Source organism: Dipteris shenzhenensis, chromosome 4 (genome assembly GCF_047967505.1).
Source record: "Dipteris shenzhenensis isolate YYH24624 ecotype China chromosome 4, Dip_SZ_1.0, whole genome shotgun sequence".
NCBI lineage: Eukaryota > Viridiplantae > Streptophyta > Polypodiopsida > Gleicheniales > Dipteridaceae > Dipteris > Dipteris shenzhenensis.
Genome location: NC_141599.1, coordinates 530,947 through 558,604, shown reverse-complemented (window position 1 = coordinate 558,604; position 27,658 = coordinate 530,947). Strand labels below are relative to the sequence as shown.

At 42.9% G+C, this 27,658-nt stretch overlaps 1 protein-coding gene across 3 annotated transcripts; it reads right to left on the bottom strand.

Moving 5' to 3' along the window:
• Positions 1–5,082: 5,082 nt before the first annotated feature.
• Positions 5,083–8,153, bottom strand: LOC147902297 (indole-3-pyruvate monooxygenase YUCCA1-like). 3 transcript variants are annotated; one of them, XM_087373367.1, is made up of 2 exons: positions 7,397–8,153; positions 5,083–7,315 (listed from the first exon to the last, which is right to left on the bottom strand). In XM_087373367.1, the coding sequence occupies exon 2, from the start codon at positions 7,284–7,286 to the stop codon at positions 5,502–5,504; it is 1,785 nt and encodes a 594-aa protein (XP_087229493.1). In that variant the 5' UTR covers positions 7,287–7,315; positions 7,397–8,153; the 3' UTR covers positions 5,083–5,501. The 3 variants fall into 3 exon arrangements, with proteins under 3 accessions (XP_087229493.1, XP_087229494.1, XP_087229497.1); XM_087373368.1 differs by having other exon boundaries at positions 7,496–8,153; XM_087373371.1 differs by having other exon boundaries at positions 7,529–8,153.
• Positions 8,154–27,658: the final 19,505 nt, after the last annotated feature.

Here is a 27,658-nt window from a genome sequence, read left to right as displayed (position 1 = left end):
GGCTTCTAGGAACAATGGTTTCTGGGGATCAACTATTTTTAACACCGGTCCTGTGACCATAGCTTGTTTTATGGTGTTAAAGCTTTCTTGTTGATTCTGTCCCCAAATAAAAGGTACTTTATCTGAGGTCAGATCAGTCAATGGCGATACTATTCTGGAATATCCTTTGATATGCCTTCTATAAAACTGGACAAATCCCAAGAATGATGGCAACGCGGTCAGACTCTGAGGGATTGGCCAAGTTAGTATTGCAGCCACTTTCTTCGGATCCATTTCTACTCCCTGTGGAGTAATTATGAACCCTAAATATTCAAGCCTAACCATACACAGTATAGTTTTCTTCTTATTTACATAAAGACTGGCTTTCCTCAAAGTACTAAACACTACTCTTAAGTGTTCACGATGCTCAGTAATACTTTTACTGAATATCAGGATATCGTCAATAAAATGTACTACGAACTTTCCGATATACGGACGTAGTAAATCGTTCATAAGCATGACGAAGGTCGCTGGAGCATTGGTAAGTCCGAAGGGCATTACCAAAAACTCATAATGACCAAACCTGCTTCTGAAAGTGGTTTTATGCACATCCTCGGCTCTAATCCGGATCTGATGGTAGCCACACTTAAGATCTATCTTACTGAAAATCATGGCTCCATGTAATGCATCTAGCAAATCATCAATCCGAGCCATCGGATATCTGTGCTTAACAGTGATATTATTCAATGCTCTGTAGTCTATACAGAGGCGAAACGTATCATCCTTTTTCTTCTTTAATATCACTGGCGAAGCAAAAGGTGAGAAACTTGGTTGAATCTGCCCCAACTTGAGGTATTCTTCCAGTTGTCTACGCACCTCTGCCTCTTCATCAAAACTCATTCTATAGGGAGGTCTATTTACAGGTTCTACCCACGGGATCAGTTCAATCTTATGTTGAACTTTTCGCTCTGGAGGTAACCCATAAGGTAGTTCATCCCTAAAACATTCAGAGAACTCCTCTGTTATAAGATTAGCCAGCTTGGCCATCTCACCACTTTGCGTAGCATCAGTGCTAGCCGAAGAATCATCAACCGGCTCTACCGATGCTGTGCAAAGGAATAAAAACTCCACTTGAGCTTTCCTGATTTCCATTATGGAAACCAACGGTCCCTGAGGTATATCTTTTTCACCTCGCAAGACATAAAGCACATCATTCATCTTGAATTGATATACGTGCTTTTTCCAATCAATGGCTGGATTCTTCCTAGAATGCCACGCCATACCCAGGGCTATATCTGCATGAGCAAGCTTGGTCATTTCAAAATCAAGCTTCTCAGCATAGTCCTGAATCCGAAGCTCCAACTGGGTAACCCTTTGGTCCCATACTTCAGTTGAACTTCCATCTGCCATTTTGACTGTATATGCATAGTCAGATGGGCTTGTTTTTAATTTCAGCCTCTTCACGAGCTTGGAGTTAATCACATTGTGAGTTGACGCCGAGTCAAATAACACAATGACATCATGATTGGCCACTTGCCCTTTCATTTTAATTAACTCCGTATCATTAAAGGCCGTATACCCTGTTGCTGCAGGCTTAGATAGGATGTTATCAGGTGCACTCGTCACTAACTTAGCAACAGACACACATAACAAACAAGGTACTAACCTCTGAGAAGGTCCCGCCAATTGCATCTGCATATGTTCCACACTGGGACTCTCCTGCATTTCCACGTCGCATCAGATATTATCATATTAGCCGTGCGATGGTCTTTATTCAGTGGACAATCCTTCCACTGATGTCGCTGAAGGCAGCCGAAGCACAATCCTTCTTTTCTAGCTTTCTCTTTTTGTTCAGGGGTCAACGAGGACTTTGACCAAGCCCGGGCTGCCATTGGAGTTATTTTCCTTTTCACCCCAACGGTGGTACTTGTTTTTACTGGTCCCTCAACCAACTTCACCTGCTTGGTTTGGCCACTTGGCTGCGAGACACTTGTCTTTGAAATCCATTTCCTCTGAAATCCCCCTTTTTTCGGGTACTCATACTAAGTCCCTGCCTGCACAAATCCACCAGATCTGCCTCTGGCATCGTCATAGTTCAGGGCTACTGCAATAGATTCATCTAATGTAGTCACATACTTAGCCCGAACTTCCATTTTGATCTTGTCGTTCAGTCCATAGATATAGTCTTTTAACTGAACCGACATAGGGAGAGGGTCTGTTATTTTCATGACACATTCCCTGAATTTGTCAGTGTACTCTGCCACTGACAGACTCCTCTGACGAAGATTTCTATAAGCATCCCAAGCCCAGGAGTCTTCATCAGGTGGGAGAAAGTGTTTCTTGAATTCAGCTTTAAACCCTTCCCAGGTGGTAGGAGCAACTTGATCCTTCTGTTGCTTTATCCACCATCTATCCGCTGCCTCAATAAATAGGTGTGTGGCCTCACGGATTTTCTTTAGATCTGATCTAATTTCACAAATGGCGAAGGCTTCTTCCCACTTGTGTAACCAAACCTCGATCACATCAGAGCTACGCTCGGTCATCTGACCAGCGTACTTCTCCGGTCTATAATTAGCGATATTAAGCACTTTGACCCTTGTGCGCTCTAATGAATGTATACTGGGCTCTGGCTCTGCTGGAGCTTTGCCCTTATCAATTCTAGACGGTCTAGCCGACAAGGCTTGCACCATCTCCCTGATCTCATTCTGACCAGCATTCACTTGAAGCTGCTGGTTCATAATCTGCTGTAAAGCATCTTCTAATATCGAAATCCTACCGATCAAAGTAGGTGCTGTATGATGTGACATCTGTTGGGTAGACTGTGCTCTAGACTCACTAGGATTCACCCTAGAATTCTGTCCTTCTGCTTCCATAGTTTAAAAAGGGAAAATGGTTTTTTTTTTTTTTTAATCTCCCTTTTTTTTCTTTTTTTTCTTTTTTTTTTAAAATATAAACAAATGCAAGAAATTAGGCGACAGTCTCTGTTGTAGAAACCAAATCAACAACCGCCCAAGATTTGTATAGAGGAAAAAAATGCTCCCTGGAAATTCCTCGCATATTAAGTGGGCGCGTGCTTCACTCTGAGACAAACTCGAAGGCAATAACTTTCGCTTCCTGATTTTCCCTGTGTGTAAGTCCGTCACGTCAACAATGCTCAAAGTTAACTAGTGGATCACCCGGTCAGCATCGACATCTACATCCCGACCCTTCGCCTTCGTTACGTTAACTATGACCCCAGGCCTTCGTTCGTTCCACCTCCTAATGTCTACACGCAATCGTCCGTCGATATCCCACGAGGTAGATAATCCTGCACTGCGTCACTTCTGGCACCGTGACGAATTCCCGCTCTATCATTCCAGCTATGCTCCAGGCCCATTATCAATCACATAATTGATCGAATTCCTCGCCTTACGGGAGCGCCATCAATCACGGCATCGTCAACAACTTTGGATTTCCCTCGACGTTGGTCTGTAATTGCGCAGCCTTTAGACTCGTCTACCCTTTTCAAGGCCCTACGCTCCTCTTGGCGTAGGCCAATTGTCCGTCAACGCCTTACGGGCTTCCTATCGATCTGGTCAGCCACCAAGTACCGATGTCGAAGGACCATCCATGAACCTTCCGCTCCAACCCAGCTTCACCGCCTGTGTGCCCCGCTCTTGCGCTCTACGACCTGCTAGTGTAGGCCCGCGCCAATCAATTTGACGCTCACATCCTTTGATCTCTCCACGAGCTCTCTCAACCCACTTCGTAGCCTCGGCTCTGATACCAATTGTCAAACAATTTCTCTACTAGTTCTCTACTTCGATCACGGGAGTAGCACCATGAATCACCTCCCAACCATATCTTGCTAAGGCTAACAAGCAAACAAAGATCTTCATTTCAAATCATACGTGAATAATTACCTTCTCTTCTCTCACTAGCCTCAGCAAGCCCCAATTGCCTAGATAGATCTAGATGCCACATGTCATCCATATAGGGCCTTCCTAATGCAACATTTCACCCCTCTTGGGATGCATTAAATTCCTCGTCCCGAGGCACAATCTTTGCACTAGGCCCTTGGTCTTAGATCTACCTAGTCTGGTGCTATCAGCCCTCACCTAGGACCTTGACATTAAATCCCTCCCGATCATTTACATGAAGCGCAAACACATATATTACAGAGATAGATCCTTTAAGGGAAATGTCGACTGATTCTTCCGAGGTCATGCTACCTCGGCTAGAGCGTAACAGCTGCAGAGGCACTAGGAAAGAAAGGGAACTGCACTGAAAATAGGCTGAGGCGGGAGGGCTGAAAATAGGCCAAGGCGCCTCCATTTTCTGACAGACCAGCCAGGCGACCTGTCTGCCCACAGACTGGCTTTGCTGCCTATAAATGGGCATTTACATGGTCTTTTCCAGTCCATGGGGGGGGCCCTCCTATGCAGCCCCCCCCGCAGCTTCAAAGCAGGGTACACTGTCCTCAAAAGTAATCTTTCTTCCCCTCAGGTGCCTGCCCAAAACAGGGCATAATAACACCTGAAAAGCATCTCCATGGGCAAGCATAATATCCCCTAATGGGGCTCACAGGGCAGGCGCTGCCCTAAACAATAAATTCTACATGGATGTACACCCAGATCTAGATGCTCAACATTTAAGACCCCTATGAGGGGAAAAAAATGAGTATTAGTTTAGGTGAAGGATTCAGATATCCATGGCTGAGACAAGGATAGGCATGAGGGCCATGCAGTGAGTGAATTTCCTAGGCATTAGCCATTTTGCCGTTGATAATTTGGTAGACAAGTCAGGTGATGATGTGTCAGCTGATGAGATACACATAGGTCTATCCCCTGCAAACATCTTGAATTGGAATTGCAAGATTTTTGAAAGAGTAAACAAAGATCCCAACAATCTTACCTGCAGATAATTTACCGCTAACAAGAGAAAGAGAGACAGAGGATATGATATGATTGTATTACGGTCGTCTTGAGACTCTCAGGATCACGATCTACGGGACTGGTGACCACTATTAACTAATAGTGGTCTTTTACATCCAGTGAGAACAATTCTTTACATCCAGTGAAAATCCCTTACATGTGTGTGTGTGTGTGTCAGAGAGAGAGAGAGACAGACAGACAGACAGAGAGACGGAGAGAAAGAGAGCAGGGATAAAATAACAAAGAGAGAGACTCAATTGGAGGAAACATATTGATGCTAGAGATGGCACGTTGAATTAATGTTCCACACAAATGCAAATTGTAGACATAGTTATCAGGAGTATCACAAAAGAAAGCAGCATTTAACAGTAGGACTCCACTCTGGACAGGAGCAAGCTGGGAAAATCATCCATCGATGAGTTATAGGGTCAACCCCATTCTCTAAGAGGTAAATTAATATCTTATTTAAAGGCAAGCTTGCATAAGGTGGCTTGTAGGAAGGGGACTTGATACTATTGTGGCATACGAGCTCCCCCTTTGGGCGATCACCTGTGTCCTATGTTTTGTGTAGTGAATGCTGCATCTCTGTCTTGCATTGTGTGTAATAAATCAACTGGTATGGTGAACTCGCCCTAGACCATAGACAGGGGTGGGGATGCCTTGCATGCGGGCCTTGATCTGGAGAGCCAAAAAGAGTGAGTAGTGACGAGACTGGTGCAGGTTGCCGCCATGAAACCAGAGGCCAGGTTGCTGTGTGGGTTTCCACATGTTGCGGAGCTCTCGTTCCCAAGGGCCAGGATCCTTGGTGGTGCTGGAGCCCAAGCCCCAGCATTTGCCCACATTGTCAGCCACTTCTTGAGAGATGAGCTTGGCTGCCCATCCATTCATGGAGCCGTAGCCCGTGGCATACACAATCAGATCAGCCTCTAGCTCACTGTCGTCGCTCAAAACCACGGACCTTGCCTTCACTTCGTCCACTGTGATTCCGCTCTTCAGCTTGATGTCACCTTGGATCACCAGCTCCGAGGCACCAACATCAATGTAATACCCTGACCCACGCCTCAAGTACTTAAGAAACAATCCAGATCCATCATCCCCAAAGTCCAGCAGAAACCCACTGCCTGCCAGGCGTTGGTAGAAATCAGCATCGATCTCAGCAATTCGCTCATACAGAGGGATTTGGAAGCGGTGGAAGATCTTGTAAGGAACAGACGCAATGAGGAGGTCAGCAGTGGCAGTGGGGTATGGGGAGCACTCTTGGTAGAGAGGCAGAGCTGAGAGGAAGCTTTCGGAGCGGATGACATGGGTGGAGCTACGTTGAAGCATGGTGATTTGGGCTGCACCATGCTCCCAAAGATCTGCGGCAATGTCATGGGCAGAATTGTTAGAGCCAACGATGATACAGTGTTTGTTAGTCCAAGCATCCCCACTTTTGTACTGGCTAGAATGGCATTGAGAACCTTGGAAAAGCTCTGCTCCAGGGAAGCTTGGAATGTTAGGCATTCCAGACATGCCGGTTGCAAGCACAAGCTGCTTGGGCTCAAGAATCACGTTCTCACCATCTCGATCTACCACCACTTCCCATTTCCCTTCCTCAGCATCAAACCTTGCTGATTTGCACTCTGTCGATGACCAGTAGACTAGCTCCATCACCTTGGTATATGCCTCCAGCCAATCTGCGAGCTTGTCCTTGGGTGCAAACACTGGCCAGTCATCCGGATATGGCAAATATGGAAGATGATCATACCACACAGGATCATGCAAACACAGTGACTTGTAGCGATTCCGCCATGAATCGCCTGGCCTCTTGTTCTTCTCTACTATGATCGTCGGCACTCCCAGTCGCCTGAGCCTTGCTCCCAACGCTATCCCCGCTTGCCCTCCTCCTACCACCACACAATACGGCTGCTTACTCCTCCCGAGCTGTTGCTCTTCCTCTTGCCTCTCCTCTAACCATGTCTTTCTCCCCCTTGCAGCTCCATGATCCACCCCGTTCACCCTGGACGCCCCTGCCTTCTCCTCGTACCCCTTCAGCTCCTCCATACCCGTCAGCAACGTCCAGCACTTCCCTGCCTTGTTGATCCTTACATGCCCCTTCCCCCTCGCCCTCTTTGTCTCGAACCTTATCACCGCCTCCACTCCCCCGTCCGCCTGCTCCTCCAGGACCCCCTCCCTCCCTAGCTCCCATCCGTATGGCCTCGTCTCCCCCAGAGTTGCCTCCAGCATCGCCTGGATCTCCTCGCGGGACTCCGCTGTGTACAAGTTCCATGTGAAGGCCAGTAGATCCCTCCAAAAGCATTCGTCCTCTTCGAAGAGCTCCACAGCGGCAAGCATGTCCCCCTTCTGCAGCGCAGTGTCGAAGCTTCTCAGCCAAGCTCTCACCAGCTCTGCCATCTTAGTCCCTTTACTGAACTTCTCGACACCTGCAGAAGGACGGGATGCAACTCAAAAACTGATATGAAACTGTGCATCAAAGGACAAAAGAGAAAGTTGTGCATCAATACGAAATTTGCAGCGGAAGTTCCTCTGGGACTAGTCTCTCGCTCCAGGACTGCCAGCGCCAAAAAAACAGCCAAAATCAAAGATGATAACAAAGCTATTACCACTGCTCGATACACACACGGGTGACGGCTTACAAGTTGTGTGGCCTAGGCTCCCCTTAAGACATAAACAGAATGAAATATATTGAAATAGGCCCCAACGAGGACAAGTCGTCGTATTAATTATGAGGGGTCCTAGATGGTAGATTAAGGTAAGCTCGTGATGGTAATTAATCACAGGAGCCTTGTGGCTTCTTCGAGACTCCAGAACGTTCGTGTTGTGGGTATAAGGATGAGGGGGGCGGTAGACTACAGGCAGCGGGGCCTTTGAAGGCCTCTCCAATGCAAGAAGGAAGAAAAGGGGAGGAAGGGGGAGAGAGGAGGGAAGGAGGAAGGAGGAGGGGAGACGGGGAGCGACGAAGGAAGGAGGAAGAAGGGGGAGCAGAGGAGGAAAGGAGGAAGGAGGAGGGAGAGAGCAAAGGAGGGGAGGAAGGAGGAAGCGGGAGGAGTCGGGAGGAGGGAGCAAAGAGATAGACAAATTAATAGTTAGGGAGCGTAGATGCGATTAGGGAGAGCAATTAGGCCTTTTGAGAAATCTCCTTTGATCACAATGGGTCCATGCTTTTTAATAAAACATTGGGAATTGTTGATTATAATCAACAAGGCAAGCTGCATTCTAGGAAACGGGCTTCTAAACCCCTATAGCGATGTGGAAGGAAGGGAGAGTGGGGTTGACTGTATGTATGTCTGATTTGTGTAATAATAAAATCCACATTAGTTATCTTCATCGTGAAGTCCAGCTCCTCATCAGTACTTCGAGCCAACCAAGCCAAAACAGTTGAATGCACTTGATATTTATAGAGCTGCCAAGAATTACATTTGTAGTCGCCACTTATTCTAAGGAATTTACACGATAATGTAAAGACAATTGCCTCGTCACATCAACAAGGTGAAATTCGTTTGGAAAAAAGACCTCCCTATCATGCAAGCAAAAAATATTTTTGTTTCTTTTGTGCGGAAATGTATGGACTATAATTTTCATGGTTTGTGGGGAAATGTATGGATTAGAGTTTCCATTGGTAGTGTGACTTTGGAGGGTTGCTTGTGTCTAGTTTTTAAAGTGTAAGAGCTAAATTATTTTTTTCCAGTTACAATTATTTTAAAAGATTAAAAGTCTTAGCACCTCAAAGCTGGTGGCCGATGCTTACAGTTTACGAACAATCTCTTCATAAAGCTTTATATTTATTTTTTAAATGTTATTGCAACATAAAGAGCTAGAAAAATATATATTTTTTAGGTTGGAGTTATCCTAATTGGTTTAACATGTGTACACTTTAAAGGCATGCATTATGTAGTTCCTAAAATAAATTCTCTACAACATCTTAGCTCGTTTTCCTTAACACAAGCAATGGAGGTTTTGGCAAAGCAGCGTGGCAAGTTGGGTAGTAGGGCATTTGCCCACTTAAGGTGGCTCCCGCGTTGCCTCCCTGTTGCTAGGCCACGAGCACATGTGCCCTTCGTAGTTGGCCATGGGGGTGTGAGTGGGTGGGTGGGTGAGTGAGGGGGAGGGGGGGAATTGGACTTTTTGCTTTTATTTCTTTTTTATTGGTTGGTTGTAACAATGGTAAACAACACATTGATATTGCACATGTAGATATGCTTGGATTTCACTTTCCCTTAAAAGGTTTTCTTTGTGACAAGTGGCTCAAGGATGTTCAAAGGATCCCCAAATTGCTTCATTATTGCCCCGTAATAAAGAAGAGTCCATAGATCATGCTATCCATTATCATACACAAGATGGATGTAGTGTGATGCCTTGTTCTTGGTCTTGAGTAATGGCCCAAATGTTGGTCAATCTTTTCCCCCTCAACGTTTGATAGAAGCTCTTGAATCCTATCCCCACATAAACACATCCACATTAGATAATGACAACACTCTTTTGTGTCCTCCAAAGAAAAGGGACAGCTAGCAACTTTGTGCTTCAACGAGGATTGTGGTTAGCATATTTTTCAAAGTTGGCTAATGTTAGCTGGCTACCTTTATCATGAACTTCAAACTTAGCTAAGTTATTTGATTGCCTTTTTAGCACTATCTTGCTCGATTTCAGTGGTTGCATAATGTTGCACATGTTTTTGCTTGGAATCTACTATTTTAACATTTTTCAAAGACCTTTCGTTTCTTGACCCTTGCTTTGGAATCTACTATCTTACGAATGACATTTTCAAGGACCTTTCTTTTTTAACCCTTGCTTTGGTTCTTGCACCATGAGATAGTTATTTGTGCCTATGGGCATCCATCTCTTCAAATATTGTCTTAGTTATGCTCTTAAATCTCTCTCTCTCTCTCTCTCTCTCTCTCTCTCTCTCTCTCTCTCTCTCATAAACACGTCCTATCCCCACATAAACACGTCCACATTAGATAATCCTATCCCCACATAAACACGTCCACATTAGATAATGACAACACTCTTTTGCGTCCTCCAAAGAAAAGGGACAGCTAGCAACTTTATGCTTTAACAAGGATTTAAAAGTGGTTAGCATATTTTTCAAAGTTAGCTAATGTTAGCTGGCTACCGTTATCGTGAACTTCAAAGTTAACTAAGTTATTTGATTGCCTTTTTAGCACTATCTTGCTCGATTTTAGTGGTTGCATAATGTTACACGTGTTTTTGCTTAGAATCTACTATTTTAACATTTTTCAAAGACCTTTCGTTTCTTGACCCTTGCTTTGGAATCTACTATCTTAGGAATGACATTTTTCAAGGACCTTTCTTTTTTAACCCTTGCTTTGGTTCCTGCACCATGAGATAGTTATTTGTGCCTATGGGCATCCATCTCTTCAAATAGTGTCTTAGTTATGCTCTTAAATCTCTCTCTCTCTCTCTCTCTCTCTCTCTCTCTCTCTCTCTCTCTCTCTCTCGTAGAGATGACGGAAAAGTAAAGGATGATGTGACCTTGATGTATAAGGAAGGCCAAGAGTAGACAAGAAAGTCAATGATAAACAAGGAGGAAAGAAAGCAATAGAGGATACATAAACCCAAAGATGGAGCATTTAAGTGCATTGCCAAAGTTCAAAGCAATTGATGTGGAAAACTAGCCAAAGTAGAAGAGCTCAATGCAAAGTAAGGAAAATGAATTATTGACACCAATGAGGAGTCTAATAGCAATATAGTGAAGGTGGAAGCATGCAAATTTGTGCCTAATCAAGGGATGGTTGAAAGTGAAGGACACCATGAGAGAGAAACCAACCATACAAGTAGTGGTTATTTGGAATTAAAAGGAAAAATGAGTAAAAAATAAATGCATATTTGTATGAAAGATATTTTGCAACTCAAGGCATTGGCAAACATGTGGATCTCATAGAAATGGTGCATGGGGTCAAGGCATAGTGTAAACCATAGGGGAGGCCCTTTGCAGTCTAAGATGTTGTCTCAATGGGCGGTGTGAAGATATCAAAGCAACACCAATTGAAATTTTTACTATGTAGTATCCATCCATCTGGAACACGTAGTCCCACATATGATACTTTCCACACAATAAAGTCTACATCAGTGTCGGATAAGGTAATATCTTTCCAAAATACATATACACCTTAGGGCATATAGAGTCTAAAAGAGCAATCTTTTCACAAGACATAAAGGCCATGCAAAGGAAACATAGAGCCACACACGTCAAATTATTAAATAGTAAAAAAGGATTTAGAATTCAGAAAGTGGGGAAGGACAATATGGGATGTGAAATTTGAGCACTTTGATCCAAATCTCACTTGACCCTTTTTCTTTGTTTTGGATTTCTCAATAATGGATGTGGAAGTGCTAGTAGATGATGGAAAATAGAGACTGGAGGAGCTTGTTTTGATAGGAAGAGTAAGTTTTCAAGCTCCAATACAAGTCAAGGTTTTGTTATGGTCCAAGCCATTGATAGAAAATTGATTTACAGAGAAATGTGAAATATAAGATGACCCTAAGGCAATTCTTGTAGGCTACCTTACCTATTCTTTTCAAAATCAACCACATCCCACAATCTTGGGGTGCTATCTTGCCCTATTGTTTAAGGACTTTTGGTGTGAAGGAAGTCTAGAAAAGCCTCTCTCCTTCTTGAAAATCCTTGAAAAGTTCTATTTTCATTTGCATAAATTTTCTCTCTATCCATAGGTTGGTGGATATTTTCTTCTACAAGTGCTAGCATTTCTCACATTTGGATTGTATAATCTACTAACCTTGACACTTCTTGAGGTATCTTAATCGTATTTGGATTTTGTGGTCTAAATCCATCAAATTGGTTCATCCTTGTGGATGCATGTTTTCATGCATTATAAGCAAATTCTACGAATGGTAATCAAATGTTCCATGCACATTGCCTCAATGAAATATATGCACTCAATATATCTTCAGCTGACTCTCTCTATCTAATCATTTGTTTTAGGCTTTATCCCCAATACTTATTCTAAGGTCAGTCCTACATGTATCAAACACGGAAGTCCAAAAATGACTAGTAAATCCAATATCTCTATTTGATATTATGGATTTAGGTAATCCATGTACACGAAATATGTTTCTAATAAAGAAGTCCATCAATCCCCTATTGGGAATAAAGTGAGCCATCTTTGTAAGATGGCCAATCACTACAAAAAAAGAATCATATCCACCTTGTGTCTTTGGTATATCTACTATAAAATCCATACCTTTTGTCTTTGGCGCTAGTGCCATTCCCCTGTACCTCCTATGAGGTATGGAGAATGGCAATAGTGCCATTCCCGACATCCTTATAGCAAATTGTGGAAAATATACTATTGCCATTATCCATTACATTGGGAGAGTGGCACCAGTGCCATTCTATGCATTGTTTATGCCTACTACAAGGGGATAATGGCACTAGTGCCATTCCCCCAAACCTTCTTTGAGGTTTTACAGAAGTGTAGCCATGTTGTTCTCCACATTGCCATGGGAGGTTGTGCAGAATGACACTAGTGACAATCCCTTAAACCTCTTATGAGGTTATGGATAAAGACAATGGTGCCATTCCCCACAAACCTTATGGGAGGTTATAGAGAGTGATAGTACTACCATTCTTCCCATTACATTGGGAGAATGGCACAAATTCCATTCTACCCATTGTTTATACCGATTGCAAGGGGATAATGGCTCAAGTGCTATTCCCTTAAATCTCCTGTGAAATTCTGGAGAATGGTAGTACTGCCATTCTATCCATTTCTATGAAAGGAATGGCACTATTGTCAATACCCTGAACCTCCTAGGAGGTTTCAAAGAATGGAATTAGAGCCATTCCCCACATCCTTATACAAGGTTGTGAAGAATGGTATTACTACCATTCTACCCATTGCATTAGAGAATGGCACCACAACCATTCTACCCATTATGTATGCCCACTGCAAGGGATAATGGTATTGGTGCCATTCCCCTAAACCTCTTATGAGGTTCTAGAGAATGGTAGTAGTTCCATTCCCCACATGCTTATAGGAGGTTGTGGAGATGGTGCTACTGCCATTCTATCCATTGCATTGGGAGAATGGCACTGGTGCCATTCTATGCATTGTTTATACCCACTACATGAGGATAATGGCACTGATCCGATTTCCCAAAATCTCTTATGAGATTGTGCTGTGTCTTACCACAAGGAAATAGCTCAATAATTCATTGGGCAACTGAAACCTTAAGACGAGATTGCTTTCACAACAACAAAGGAGCATTAGACCCGCCATCTTTGACTAAAATGCCTTTCAAATGGTGTTTTGACATGATAGGATGTGATTAGTTGGAATTATAAAATGTCAACTTGCTTTCATTGAGGGTGTAATATTTTATAATTCATTTAAAATGTTTTGAGACTCAAATATTTATTCATTTTCTTTACATTTTATCCTTGTGGCCACTGATAGTACTAGCTACTCTAACAAGCATGATCTTTCTCTTATGTACAATGAAGCTAGTGACTCCACCGACTAGGTTGACTGGTCAGTTCCATCGACTACGTTGATTCGGCTACTGCCCTCATAGCTATAAAGAGGCGACCTTCCCAGTCCATTGTATCAAATCAGTTCAAATCAGATTAGATCTTCTAGCTAGAAGCTCTTCACCTAGTATCTGTCTAGATTGCCATCTAAGCTCCATTGTGGGAGCGCACGAGTGGATGGAGCCATCATCTATACTACATCAGTATTGAAGAAAAAAAATTTGTTCCTCTCCAGTTTGTTGTGTACTCTCTATTCTTTGTTCAGTTTCGGTTCCACTGCACCGTGTAATTTAACATCGGATCGAGCTCAAAATTTGCACTGGTCCTAAACCCTAGGCTCTCGATGCTCTTGCAAAGTTTGAGTCCCATCCGACATTGGATGTAGGCATGGCGAGGTTAGAGGGCCCATTTTCATCCTATGCACGTCGTTGCATCACGGAAGGAGAAAATATGGAATGGGTCATTAGGATTTGCATGTCCATGTGTCCAATCAGACTCAAAATTTACAGAGCTCCTAAACCCTATGGTCTCCATGCTCTTGCAAAGTTTGAGTCCTATCTAACACCAGATGTGGGTACGGGGAGGTCAGAGGACCCATTTTTACCCCATGCACCTCGTTGCATCACTGAGTCTGCAAATATGAAATGGGTCATTAGTATTTGCATGTCCATGAGTCGGATTGGGCTCAAAATTTGCTAAAACCTATGGTCTCCATGCTCTTGCAAAGTTTGAGTCCCATCGGACACTGGATGTGGGCACGGGGAGGTCAGAGGGCCCATTTTCACCCTACACAACCACATCGCATCTTTGAAGGAGAAAAATATGGAATGGGTCATTAGGATATTTTGTATTTCATAATTTCTATTAAATATTTAGAGTTTCAAAATTTCTTAGGTTATTCTCTTAGTTGGAAATTTGAAAAAGAGTAGTGGAAATATTTATTTTACATTTACAATCCTAACTTCTATCTCCTTTCGAATAATTTGATATTATTAGTGTGGACCATTAACAGTATAGAGTCTTGAACTTAGATATTGCAAAGCTTGGTCCCTCCTAAGCCATAGAGTCTTTTCTTTGCTACTTTTAACTCTCATCAAAGTAGTTTTGAGAATATTCTAGAACAACTGTGCGTGTGTGCAAGAAATGAGGCACCATGACCTAGTAAATGTAGTAATGGGGATTAATTATTGTCCCTAAATGGTTAATGGCCTCAAGTGTTACTACCATAGTTTAAAATTTTCTTGTGAGCATGGCCCAGCATATACCTAGAGGTAGGATCCGAGAAAGCTGCCATTTCTATGCTCCAGATGAAAAACTGACTTTGCATTGAAGTCAAAGGTGAACATAAGCTACAAATAGACGTAGAAAGAGTAGTAAACACTACAAGGGATTGCATGCAATATGCCATCTCAAGAAAAAATCGTGAAAAATAGCAAACTTACTAGGGGCATGATCTTTCGAGGAGATCGAATGACTTGCAGCTTCTCCTCGGTTACATGTCTTCAAAATGTACGAAGTGTGACAACGCCTCTCAACATCGCTAAAACCAAAAGAGACAAAAAGGTCCAACAAGAGATGTAATTCCTAGATATGCTAAAGGATAGAAGTTATAACTTCAAATTAAACTTTCAAATAACTTGTTAACAAGTTCCCTTGATGTGAACCCATGGGGAAACTTTCTTAAGACCTGCAACACAGTCGATGTAAGAATATTTTCTATAGAAGCTTGTGAAAATCTGTACTTGAAATTTATTCCATCCCTATTTGGTTTCAAGAAAAAGACAGTTTTTTTGAGAAGCTAATCAATTTTCGAATCGAATCTAGCATGGAAATCAATGGATAATCTAGAAAAGTGCAATAATCAGACATCGAGCAGTTTTGTTGGCTATGGGCTTGTTAATTAGGCTACTAGAGTTAAGACTCTTACTGTGCTCATTTGACTCCATGGTCTGTATGAAAACTATTGATGAGCAGAGCAGTCATCGTACCACTGGGGTAAGTGAGTTTGTAATCAACAATCAAAATCTGCCCAGCAACCGCAATGCTCTAATTAAGATAAACAATAGATATAGGTTGCCAGCCAATGCATATTTAAAAGCATGTACCTTATGAAGAGGAAGCAGTGCCACGAGACCAAGAAAACTGACTGCAAGTACATATCCAATTATCCAACCACAAACCCTGGGTTTTTCACCTCTACACAGCCGTCTGCATGGCCTTTACCACTTGTATTAACAATATCATAAGTTCTCTCGTCCATAGCGATGAGGTACATACTGAACCCACCTAAAAAGTTAAGGCAAGTGTCATGAAGCTGAATGTTAACAGCTACGCTACAAAAAGTCAAGAGTCCTATAAGGAATCATCTTCCGCAAGTGCGATCTCGATTAAATTTGGAGGAAGCACGGGGCATCACTTATTTAACAATGCAAGGTATCTGGTAATCTGGGAATGGCAAATGCAATCCGTACCACTAAAAGCGACACCATAACAGGCGACTATGGAAGTCTGGATCACTGTGTTTTCTTGTCTGGTGAAGGGCTTATGTGCAATACCTATCCTAGTAAGCAAGCTCATCCAAAATTTGATGCAAAAAAAGCTAAGCAGACCCGCCGATACATTGAGAGAGGGGATAATTCCAATCGTCAAGCTGAGCGTATGAATGATGATGCAGAAAAGAGCACCCAAAATTGCACTGACTACGATGCCACGGACTGTGGCTTGAGCCTATCCATGGACGGATATCTTGTAAGAAAACAATACGTCTGTGCTCAACAAATAACAGGATCTCGTATGCAAGAGAGAAAAGTTGATAGTATGGAGAATAAAAAATTTGATTACTGTAAAACTGATACAATAGATGGGGCTGCCTCCCAGTCATGTGCTCTTGTGTGAGGAGCTTCGATGGCGTGCTGGAAACAATAGAGGACGGAGGCTAGATGCTAAGGAATTAGGGTTGCTGTAGCCAGTGATGAATATGGGCTTCGCGGGCTTGCTCTTATATAGCCACCGTCAGTTAGACCCAATTGGGTGATCGACCCAGTCCGCCCAAAACGGCCGACTGGGGGTCGGTCCCAAAATAGGCCACCGACCACACGATAGAACCGTGGCTCAAAATAGAGCAACTAACCTATGGACTCTGTTCGGCCCAGAGCCATCCAGGATCATCTGGGGCTCCAAACGGGCCCCGGAACCTGAGAGTGGGCTGCACCGAGAAATGCTCCATCTACCCTCAGTGCGGTCAGTCATGGGATGCCTTCCCGCACTTGCATGTAGCCTAGTTGGCAGTGTGCCAAGTCTATCTGAAGCCGTCCAGCAATCAGGCCACATATGGCCCCCATCTGGTGTCCAAACCAGGATCTACGGATAACCGAGCAACTCAAATGCCTTCTCCTCATATGTGGGGCTTACAAGTAGAGTTAGCTCGTTCCCACGTAGTTACACGAGAGTGGAGCATTGATATCTAACACCCCCCCTCAATGTCCACCCGCAAGTGAACTTACTTTTTCGGCCCAATGCCAAGTCGATGAAGATGCCTCTCCAGCAAGTCTCTTCCAAGAGCCTTTGTGAAGATGTCCGCAGCATTCTCTGTAGTCGGACAGTACACCAAGTCGACCTCTCCATCCATGATGAGCTTGCGTACAAAGTGATATTGAATCTCAATGTGTTTTATGCGAGCGTGGAACACAGGGTTCTTGGCAATCGCCATGCAACTCTGATTGTCACATGAGAACTGCGTAGGCTTGTTCTGCACTGCACCCATGTCCCCTAAAGTCCTCCTCAACCACACTACCTCACAAGAAGCAAAACATGCTGATTTGTACTCAACCTCGGTAGAAAAAAGAGCAACTGTGGGTTGCTTCTTGCTGACCCATGACACAGCTCCAGATCCAAGTGAGAAACAGTAACCTATCACTGATCTCTTGCTGTCCATGTCTCCTGCCCAATCCGAGTCACAGAATCTGGTCAAGGTGTTGCCCTTGGTATAGGTGATGCCATAATCAAGTGTGCCTTTGATGTATTTCAGCACTCGCATCCCTGCCCTCCAATGGTTCTCCCGAGGCTTATTGGAAAACCTGCTTAGTACACCAGTCGCAAAACTGATGTTCGGCCGCGTGTTGCACAAGTAAATCAAATTGCCCACAAGCCTTTTGTACTTCGCTTCGACCACCAGTAGTGATGAATCCTTGTTTGAGAGCTTCACGTCAACCTCCATAGGGGTACCAACTATCTTGCACTCAACCATGCCAAATGCCTTTAGTATCTCTCCAGCATACTTGAGTTGTGAAATGAAGATTTATTTTGGCTCTTACCAAACTTCAATCCCCAAACAGAAATGCATCAATCTGAGGTCTGTCATTTCAAACTCTCTTCCTAGCAACTACTTTGTCTGCGAGATCTTCTCTTTATGGTTCCCTGTTATGACAAGGTTGTCTGCATAAAGGACCACAATCATACACCTACCTCCTTCTCTGTAAATATACAAATTTGCATCAGATGGGCTCCTCCTGAACCCGTTTTGCAGAAAGTAGGCATCAATCCACTGGTACCACGCTCGTGGGGCCTGTTTCAACTCGTAAAGTGCCTTCTTCATTTTACAAACTTTACCTTCTGAACTAGGGATCACAAAACCTGGTGGTTGTTCCATGTATACCTCCTCCTCAAGATCGCCATTCAGAAAGGCGGATTTTACATCCATCTGAAACACGGGCCAACTTTCCCGTGCTGCTAAAGCCAAAACACTGCGAATTGTGGTTAGTCAAGCTGTGGGAGCAAAAGTATCCTGATAATCAAAACCATGTACCTGTGCGAATCCTTTTACCACGAGCCGAGCCTTGTACTTATCCAACGTGCCGTCGAACTTGTACTTGGTCTCGTACACCCACTTGATGCCGATTACCTTGTGTTTTGGTGGTCAATCCACAAGGTCCCAAGTGTTGTTCTTCATTATGAAGCCATACTTCGACTTCATAGCCTCCAACCACCTATCATCACCCTGTGCCTCTTCAAGACACTTAGGTTCTTCAGCACGGATCACCTCTGTCATCAAAGCATAGTTGACCAAGTGTTCCTGTGCCCTTCTTTGCTCCTCTCATCTCTTGGACCGGTGGTGTTCGGCGGATGGTTCCTCCTCAATGGCTAGAGGTTCTCTGCCGTCCAAAAGTTGCTTTACCCACTTTGGGAATGGCTATTGTCGTTGTGGTTCTGCAGGCTCTTCTTCCTCTTGTTTATCTTGAATCCTCCCAAGCACCGTTGGGGGAGCTCGGTCTGCTATTGGTGATTGTATTGGATGGATATCCTGGCCCTGGTTGTCTAGGAAGGAAGCGTCCTCCTCCAATTGATGCGGCTATTCTGAGAAGACCACATCGCGACTTACTATTACCTTCTTGGTAACAGAATTATAGAGACAGCAACCCTTCGCCTCTTCACTGTAGCCCAAGAAAATACACTTCCGGCTCTTCAGTTCCCATTTGGTCCTGTTAGCATTAGGGACATGCACAAAATAGTCACATCCAAAAACTCTGAAATGTGCAGCTAAAGGTTTCTTACTAGAAAAGGCCTACACTGGAGTCATCCCATTCACAGCCTTCGTGTAGCTGCGATATAGAATGTAAACTGCCGTGTTACATGCTTCAGCCCAGAAAGTCTTTGGCAAATCTTTCCCTTTCATCATACTCCTGCCCATTTCGCAGATGACGCGCATCTTGAGCTCTGCTACTCCATTTTCCTGTGGTGTATGTGGTGGGGGTTTTTGCCTCTTGATCCCGTGACTTTTGCAGTAACCTTTGAATTCACTTGATGTGAACTCACCGCCTCTGTCTGATCTCAACTTCTTCACCTTCATCCCCATTTCTTTCTTGACCATTACATGCCATTCTTTGAACTTACTAAAAGCCTCATCTTTAGTCTTCAGGAAGTATATCCATATCCTTCTACTATAGTCGTCGATCAGCGTCATGAAGTAGTAGGAACCACCCAAAGCTTCCATCTCCATCTTTCCGCAGAGGTACGTGTGAACGAGCTCTAGAGGAGCCTTTGCCCTACTGGCCTCTTTAGGAAAGGGCTATCGGTGTTGCTTGCCCATCATGCAAACTTCACATACATTGGGCAGATGTGTAATTTCTAGTAGATCTACAATCATTCCACTTTTATGCATCTCCTTTAAAGAACTAAGGTTTAGATGACCAAACCTCTCATGCCACAGCTTAGTGGTGCTCACATCAGCTCGAGCACTGAAAGCTGAGAGTTCGTAGATGTTGCTGCACCGTGTACCTTTACCAATGACCTTCCCTTGAAGATCCAAAATCTGTGCGCCATTCTTATCGAATTGAACTTTGAGGTCCCGATTCGTGATCGCAGAAACGGGCAAGTTCCTCTTGATATCTGGCAGATAAAGAACATCGGACAACTGTTTTACAACTCCATCTGACTTGAGAGCAATCATACCTTTTCCTTTTGCTGGACATTTTACATCATTGCTGACTACTACCAGGATGTGGTCCTCACTCCTAGCCATTGATCTCGTTTCCAATCCAAGGGTCACATTCAAATTTATGGTAAATCACTACCATTAGATCAAGGGGTAGATCCAAGGGAGGGGATGAGAGGAAAGTGTGCTTCAATCTAGGCCATAGATCAAGGGGTAGATCCAAGGGAGGGGATGAGAAGAAAGTGTGCTTCAATCTAGGCCATAGATCAAGGGGTGGATCCAAGGGAGGAGATGAGAGAAAAAAGCGCTTCAATTTAAGCCATAGATCAAGGAATGGATCCAAGGGAGGGGATGGACGCAAAAGGCACTTCAATATGGGCCATAGATCAAGCATGGATCCAAGGGAGGAGGTGAGAGAAAGAGGCGCTTCAATCTGGGCCATCCAATATGGTACTTCAATCCGGTCCATCCATCTTAATCTTGTGATCTCCACCCTCCATGGAGCGCCTCTCAATCCTAGCCCTTCATGAAGCATCTCCATCTCCACCATAGATCTTGAATAGATCTAATGGCCTACAATGAAGCGCATTATCCCTCTTTATTAGGCCTTCCCCTTGTCAGATTTGGAGGCCGCTAAAGTCAACCTTGGCCCCATCCAAGGCATCCTAGGCCCTTGGTCCATCCTCCATCCAAGGGCCAAGATGACCCATGTCAGCTTAGTAAATGCCAGGAGTCCCTTATACCCTTGGGTTATCATAGTAGGTCACTTTTGCTTAACTTAATCTCTTCCTTAATTTATTCCTTATGAGGCCCTTTTGAGACCTCAAACCTCCCTTAATGGGGATTTTCCTTTTCAGCCATCATCCCAATGCAATAGAAAAGCATGCTGCACAAATAGGGTGTCATGTTCCCTATCATTTGAAAGTAGAAATGGTAAGTGAGTTGCACTGACCTGGACTCTTGTGAGTCAGCAAGCAGATTGGCATCAGGCATGGAAGAATCAAGCAAATGACTGTACATGATATGCACAAGAATTGTTATCTGCTTGTTGTACTAGTGAGAACTTTGTATCTCATCTTGTTCTTGAAAAGAATAATTTTCTACAAAATCTATGATAGATACAATAGTGTCACGGGGAAAATTGGCAAGGCATGTCCTAAACTGCTTATCCTACCAGCAGCTGGTCGTGAAATTGTGAAGCACATATTTTGGGATGGATTGAACCACGTGACCTACAAGCTCCCTTGGCTGGGTGCTCTTATATGATAGTAGCCATCTCTTTTTATTGGATCCTTCAACATTGATTTTCAAATCTCCTCTATTTTAGAGCAATGTGGTTGTCTTTCCTCATTTCATTGGGACAGACATTGAATGTCTTCTTCTTCAACTTCAAACTACAATTTTTACATGTGCTACGAATGCATTCAATCCTATGCCACTCATGGCCTCCCTTTGGACAAACCACTAGCTCCCACAGAGAACTTAGGCTACAAAAATTTCCCTCTCTTGCAACACATAATGAGAATCCAGGTGGCCTACAGACTACACATTCATTGGGGAGGCATGGGCATTGATCCCCATGGAGTAGTGCTCCAACACGACCAAATCTCAAGTCATCATAGCTTGCCGGGCTAGGTCAAAGTGTATGTGTGTTTTGCAACAACAAACATTCCTGTCTTTGAGTTTCCTGAGGTACTAGGGCATACAATGCTCAAAGCTCCTTTGCCCAATTGAAATGTCTAGATTCTGATCCACAAACTTGAGATACAACTCTGTTTGCTGACCCAACATGTGGGAACAATAGAACAATAAGCCCACTTTTTGCTACTATTAAAAGAATACAAAACAAAGTCTAATGTATGTATATAATGAAGCAAAACAATTTTCAACCACCGTGCTGGTTTAGGATAGTCATAATTTCAATCATTGGGCTGGTTTAGGACACGTTTAGGACAGCACCGGACTAGTTTAGGACATGTTTAGGACAATCACAATTTCAACCACCAGGAAGGTTTAGGACACTGCCACAGTTTCAACCATTGGGATGGTTTAACCTGATGGTCTCAACTTCACATATTAGTGAGAAAACATGCGTGCCTCAGGATCCATGGAGCGCTCTAAGGTGGATGGAACCTATGTGGAGACATGATGAAGAGAATGCTCATGAAATGTACCTCAAGTCAATTAGGTTCCAAGCTAGATTAGCTTAGATTCATAAACAGAATCTTGAGTGAATGTGCATTCTTCTCTATATCAACAATACATGATAGGCCTCTTATATAGAGAGTGCCCTTTAAATAGTCAACATCTATGGGATCCTTTGATCCACATCTCTCCTTATGGATATCCTTGATCCACATCTCCACATCATGTAGTCCACATCCTAGGGTGGCTACTTTGATTCTTTCCTATACCATACCTTAGCCTCTAACTATGTCCTCATGGCACCACAACTCTTAACACCTCCCCTTGGTGCCATGATCCTTTGGCTACTGCAAGGTGGTCAAATGTGAGTTCCATTGCATCACCTCCCCTTAGTGCATGCATTGCTGCTTAAGGTGGTCAAGTGTGGGTATTACAAGATTAAATCCTTCCTTGGATGCTTACATAGCTATTCTCAGGTGGTTAGGTTTGATTTACAAACATATGGGCTGAAGGTGATAAGGATGTTGCTTCTCAATGCTTGATGTCGATGGCATTCGCTTCTTTACTTAATGTAGCTTGATGCATGATGCTTTTTTCTTCCATGTGCCTGAATGCTTTATGTGTGGATGCCATGTTTTGTGCTATGGTCATCTAATACACTTGTGCTTTTGGCATGCTTATGACAACAATGTGTGCATTCATGCTTTGCTTTTCCATTTTTTGCAAAGGTCTTACCAATTGATTTCTTTCAATATTGGCAGTGTCTAATTGCTAACAATGATTCTAACTTGATAGGTGCGTAGAGCTCGAAAATGCGATCACTTTTCCTTTTTGGAGTGTATCAGATCTTCTTGGATTGGAAGTTACGACTTGTCGAAGTTTTTGTGAAGAAGAGGCCTTTGATGATGATGTGGTAGAGGCTATTCACATACAACTTGCAGAATTGTGCTTAGATGGCATTGTGCTTAGGTGGCACTATGCCATGTGGCAACTTTCTAACTCAAGTTAGTTAGCTTAAGTCTAGATGAACTGAACCTTGGGTGCTTTCAATAACCCTAGTCAATTCTTATATGCCACATGGCAAAGGGAGGTTTAGAGAGAGATTTGTAGAGAGAGATAGAGCTCTCTATGGGAGGAGATGGCGACGCCTGCATGTAATTTTTTTTTGGGGTTTCCTGCGAGATCTATTGCTAGAACGCTGTGAGCTGGAGATCGTTGCAGTGTCACCGTTGCTAGAGCTGCCTCAGGCGGGTCATTGAGCGTCTACTAGGTCAGCCTTGGAGATTTTTGGAGGGCATAGTCGTATTCATAGGCGTTGTGTCAGCCGTGGCTATGGGGGCCATTTGCAGAGACTGTGTGCAGTAAGGTCATTGGAGAGCTTAGTAGGCGCAGTTGGATGGACCTCGTCCGTTGCAAAGTCGAGGAGTTGGATGCGCTAAATAGTGAGGCAGTTTTATTGGTGGAAGCCGTGAGCCACTACTCATTGATCGAGTTACTAGTGCGTGGGAGTTACTAGGCGTAGATGGCTAGTCGGCTGGCATTTTGCATGCAGTAGGGATGTTGAGTCATTTGTAGAAGCTCCACAGTCGAGTTTGCTATAGGAGATAGAAACTATTTATAAGCTGCTAGTGCTACTAAAGCATGGTGCTAACCGTGGTCATTGTGCATTTGGATATCATTAGTTTTGGAGGCTGAGATGGCATGTGGATAGTGCGTGTCAGCTGTTGGAGCATGACTATGGAGCGTAAGAGCTTTGCAACACGTTTTGTTGCTGTTGATATGAAGAGGTAGATGGGCTACCATGAGATTTAAATTGTAAGTAGCAGGGCGGCTACTGCTTCTTAGTTCATTGTTGGCTGTAAAGGGTTGGAGCCTTTTGTGAGCTTGCATATGCCGCTTTGGCTATGTGGCATTGAGGAGTGCTACTTTGGAGCCGTTGACGTTCATGTTTGTGATAGAAGCTTTGCTTTGGTGTCGTAATAGAGACCTTTGAATGCTGGAGCCGCCTCGATGGAGTTGGAGCAATGAGCAAGGTGTTGGTAGGCCGAGCCTTTTGTGGCTGTAGGAAGGCTAGCGTCGAGTGCTGGAGGTGCAGCTTTGCCTGTAGATTGCTACCAAGGGTCATCCAAGCCGTAGATGGAGGTAGGTTGGTGTGAGGTATTGCAGGTGAGCTCATTGATGCAGTTGCTACTATTGGAGCATGGTCGTGTTGGTCATTTTTGCTGTAGTGTCGCCTTATCTCTGAGCCATTTTCTTGCATGTAGCTTCTATGTTGCAGTGCGAGCCTTGCTAGGATAAGCTTCCTTTGCTTGAGTTTCTCAACGTAGTATCTCGCTCTCAGAATAGGATATGAGAGCAAAAATCTCTCTCTTTTTCTCTCAATAGATCTATTGTAGAATAAAGAAAACTCTCAATGATGACTCTCTTCCTCACGAAAGCCTTCTCATGTCTCTTCAATGAAGATCTCTCAAAGAGAACACTCAAGCTCTCAAGAATGATGGAAATCTCTCAAAGCAATGAATGGAATTTTCATTCAATGCATGGAATTCTCTCAATCTAAAACTAAAACTAACCTAGGAGAAAACATGTGCTCCTAAGGCAAGCCTAGAACTAATCTAGGAGACTAGACCTAAGCTCTGATACCGTGAGAAAACATGCATGCCTTAGGATCCATAGAGCGGTCTAAGGTGGATGGAACCTATGTGGAGACATGATGAAGAGAATGCTCATGACATGTACCTCAAGTCAACTAGGTTGCAAGATAGATTAGCTTGGACTCATAAACAAAATCTTGAGTGAATGTGCATTCTTCTCTATATCAACAATCCATGATAGGCCTCTTATATAGAGAGTGCCCTTTGAATAGTTGACATCTGTGGGATCCTCTAATCCACATCTCTCCTTGTGGATATCCTTGATCCACATCTCCACGTCATGTAGTCCACATCCTAGGGTGGCTACTTTGTTTCCTATACCATACCTTAGCCTTTAATTATGTGCTCATGGCACCACAACTCTTAACAATTAGACAATAATAAGTATATTGCTTTTCATTTCTAAATTTTACCATTAGAAAATAACAATAAATTGCTTTTCATTTTTGAATTTTATAATTTAACAGTTATATATGACCCGAATAGCAGGAAATTAAATTTAATTTTTTTAAGTACTAAGAAACACAATAATTTCAACCACCGGGCTGGTTAATAACTAATGTCTATTCAACCACGCTGGTTCAAGTCAATCACATAACTGTTGATTGAGCTGAAGCAACCACAGTTACATGATGCTCCAACCACCAGGCTAGTTGAATAAAACAACAATATATTGCAAAATATATTGCTATTAATTTTTGCTCAACCATGTCACCAGGCTGGACAACAACTAATATCTGTTCAACCACGCTGGTTCAAGACAATCACATAACTAGTGATTGAGCTGAACCAGCCTACGGTTGCATGATGTTCCAACCACCGAGCTGGTTTAGGACAATCACATTTAGTCCAAGCCTGGTTTAAGAAATAAAACCAGTAAACTTTCCAAAGCTCAATCACAAACAACCACCGGGACGGTTTAGGCACCACTGACCTGCGTTGTATCTAGCATGTGTATGATGTGCTCTTCAAACATCTTCCGTCTCGTCTGCTTCTTATAGATGTCCTTTTTATTTGGAGAAACTCTCGTATTTTCGTGCCAAATCGTCATCATTGTAGCAATAACTTCCACACTTAGGCTGTCTCTCCTTTTCTTGCATTCTGTTGAAGCCCATAGACTTTTGGGATCAAGATGATCATGCATTGTTTCTACTCTACGTTCAACCACGAATGGAGCCACGTTGGTCCTTCTGATTGACATCATCTTTAACATGTGCACCCAAGCCATTTCTCCTTTGTTTCAAGGGACACCAACATAGCTAATGTCACCCTCTTTGCAGCTAGTTGATCTAAGCTATTAGACCTAGATGGGGATTCCTCACTTTTAACATGTGACCAGGAAGGATATGTTTGCCTTCGTGCAAACAATCAAGTTTTCACGATGACGAGAGAAAACAAATGACACAAAAGACTACAATAGATTAAAAAAGAGGCTTTTTTTAAGAAAGTACAAACAATGAAAAATGCCCTTAGTGAAGTTGCAAGTGCAGTGGTAGATGAGATCAGAAGTAGGTTTCCACGAAATGACCTAATGGAAGCATTTACCATCATATCTCCACATTTTTGGGTCAATGGATCTTATGAAAGTATCAAAGCAGGTCTAAAGAATCATTTGGATGCTCTCAAAAAACACTTTGGACGGGACATTGACATGGACAATATAAAGTACAATGGTTTGTTGGATTTTGGAAAGCTTTATTCACAGTCTTCCCTTTTTGGAGAAGTTATGCACCAGCAAAGTAATTTAATGGAAAATGTTCGAATGCAAGGTTCGATGGTTTGGCTTTGGAATGAGCTCTCTTGTAGTACATTCCTACAAGATAACATTTCTGAGTACTTCAAGCTTGCAAATTTATGTCAAACCTTTATTCTTGGCTCAGTTGAGGATGAAAGGTGTTTTAGTATTCTCGGTTACTTGAAGAATAAGCTTTGTAATAAGCTAAATGATAACTTAGATCTTAGCTGGAGATTATACTCTTATTCTTATGATGTTAGTAGCTTTCCATTAGCACTCTGGAAGTCAAGCTGTAAAAGAAAAGGCTATAATTAGCTTTTTTGGACTATTTAAACTAGACTTTGAGAATTTTCTTCCCCCATTGGATTTGAAGGATATTCATTATCCTTAAACAATTTTATGTTTTGCATACTCTACAGTATCCTAAACGCTAGCTATTTCATGTATTTTCAAATTATGTAAAATGGAAAAGACAGAGTTTTCAATATAACTAGTTTTTAGTATATTTGTGAAAATTGAAAGTTTTTTAAATGCCCTAGAATATTTAGCCAAGTTTTGAAACAAAAATTATAACAAAAGATATAATTCGCCAATTCTTTGAAACTTTTAAAAATAATTTATGAAAAATTTCGCCAGTATATTATAATACTATATTTCTATACCTTTGATAAAAACATCCCTGACTAGCTTCTGCTAGAACTATCCATCGATCCCAAGGATTAACAATGGATTTCCTTGCCTTTGACCCTTCCTTAATCAAGTCACATGGCCTCACATATATAGCACTTTCATGTATTCGAAACCCTAACAGCCTCTTTCTTATCAAACCTCTCCTAACCCAACACATCAATGTAGATGTGAATGTTCTTCGAGAACTTGAACGATTGCAAAACAATCGAAAATGGATCCCCAAAGAACTTAACTTCTTCACAACCAAAACCGAAACAATACAATCAACACACGCGCTCTTACATCCCACTTGCAAGACATCCTTTGCGACAATAGCATCCTCTCAGTTGCAATCTTATGCCTTCAAGAACTTCATGTAGGAAACTCAACTACCAAGGTTCTCATGCCTTCAAAAGAACAATGGAGTTGGCCTAGCAACATGCCACAGCTCACACATCCAGCTAATACACAAAAAATACATTATCGCAAACAAGTGTGAGTGCTTACTAACAATGTTCGCACAAAATAAAACAAATGAGCACGTTGTCATAAACATTAACAAATCCCCTACAACACCAACCAATACACTACTAACTCTACTTAAGCAACTCCTACATGATA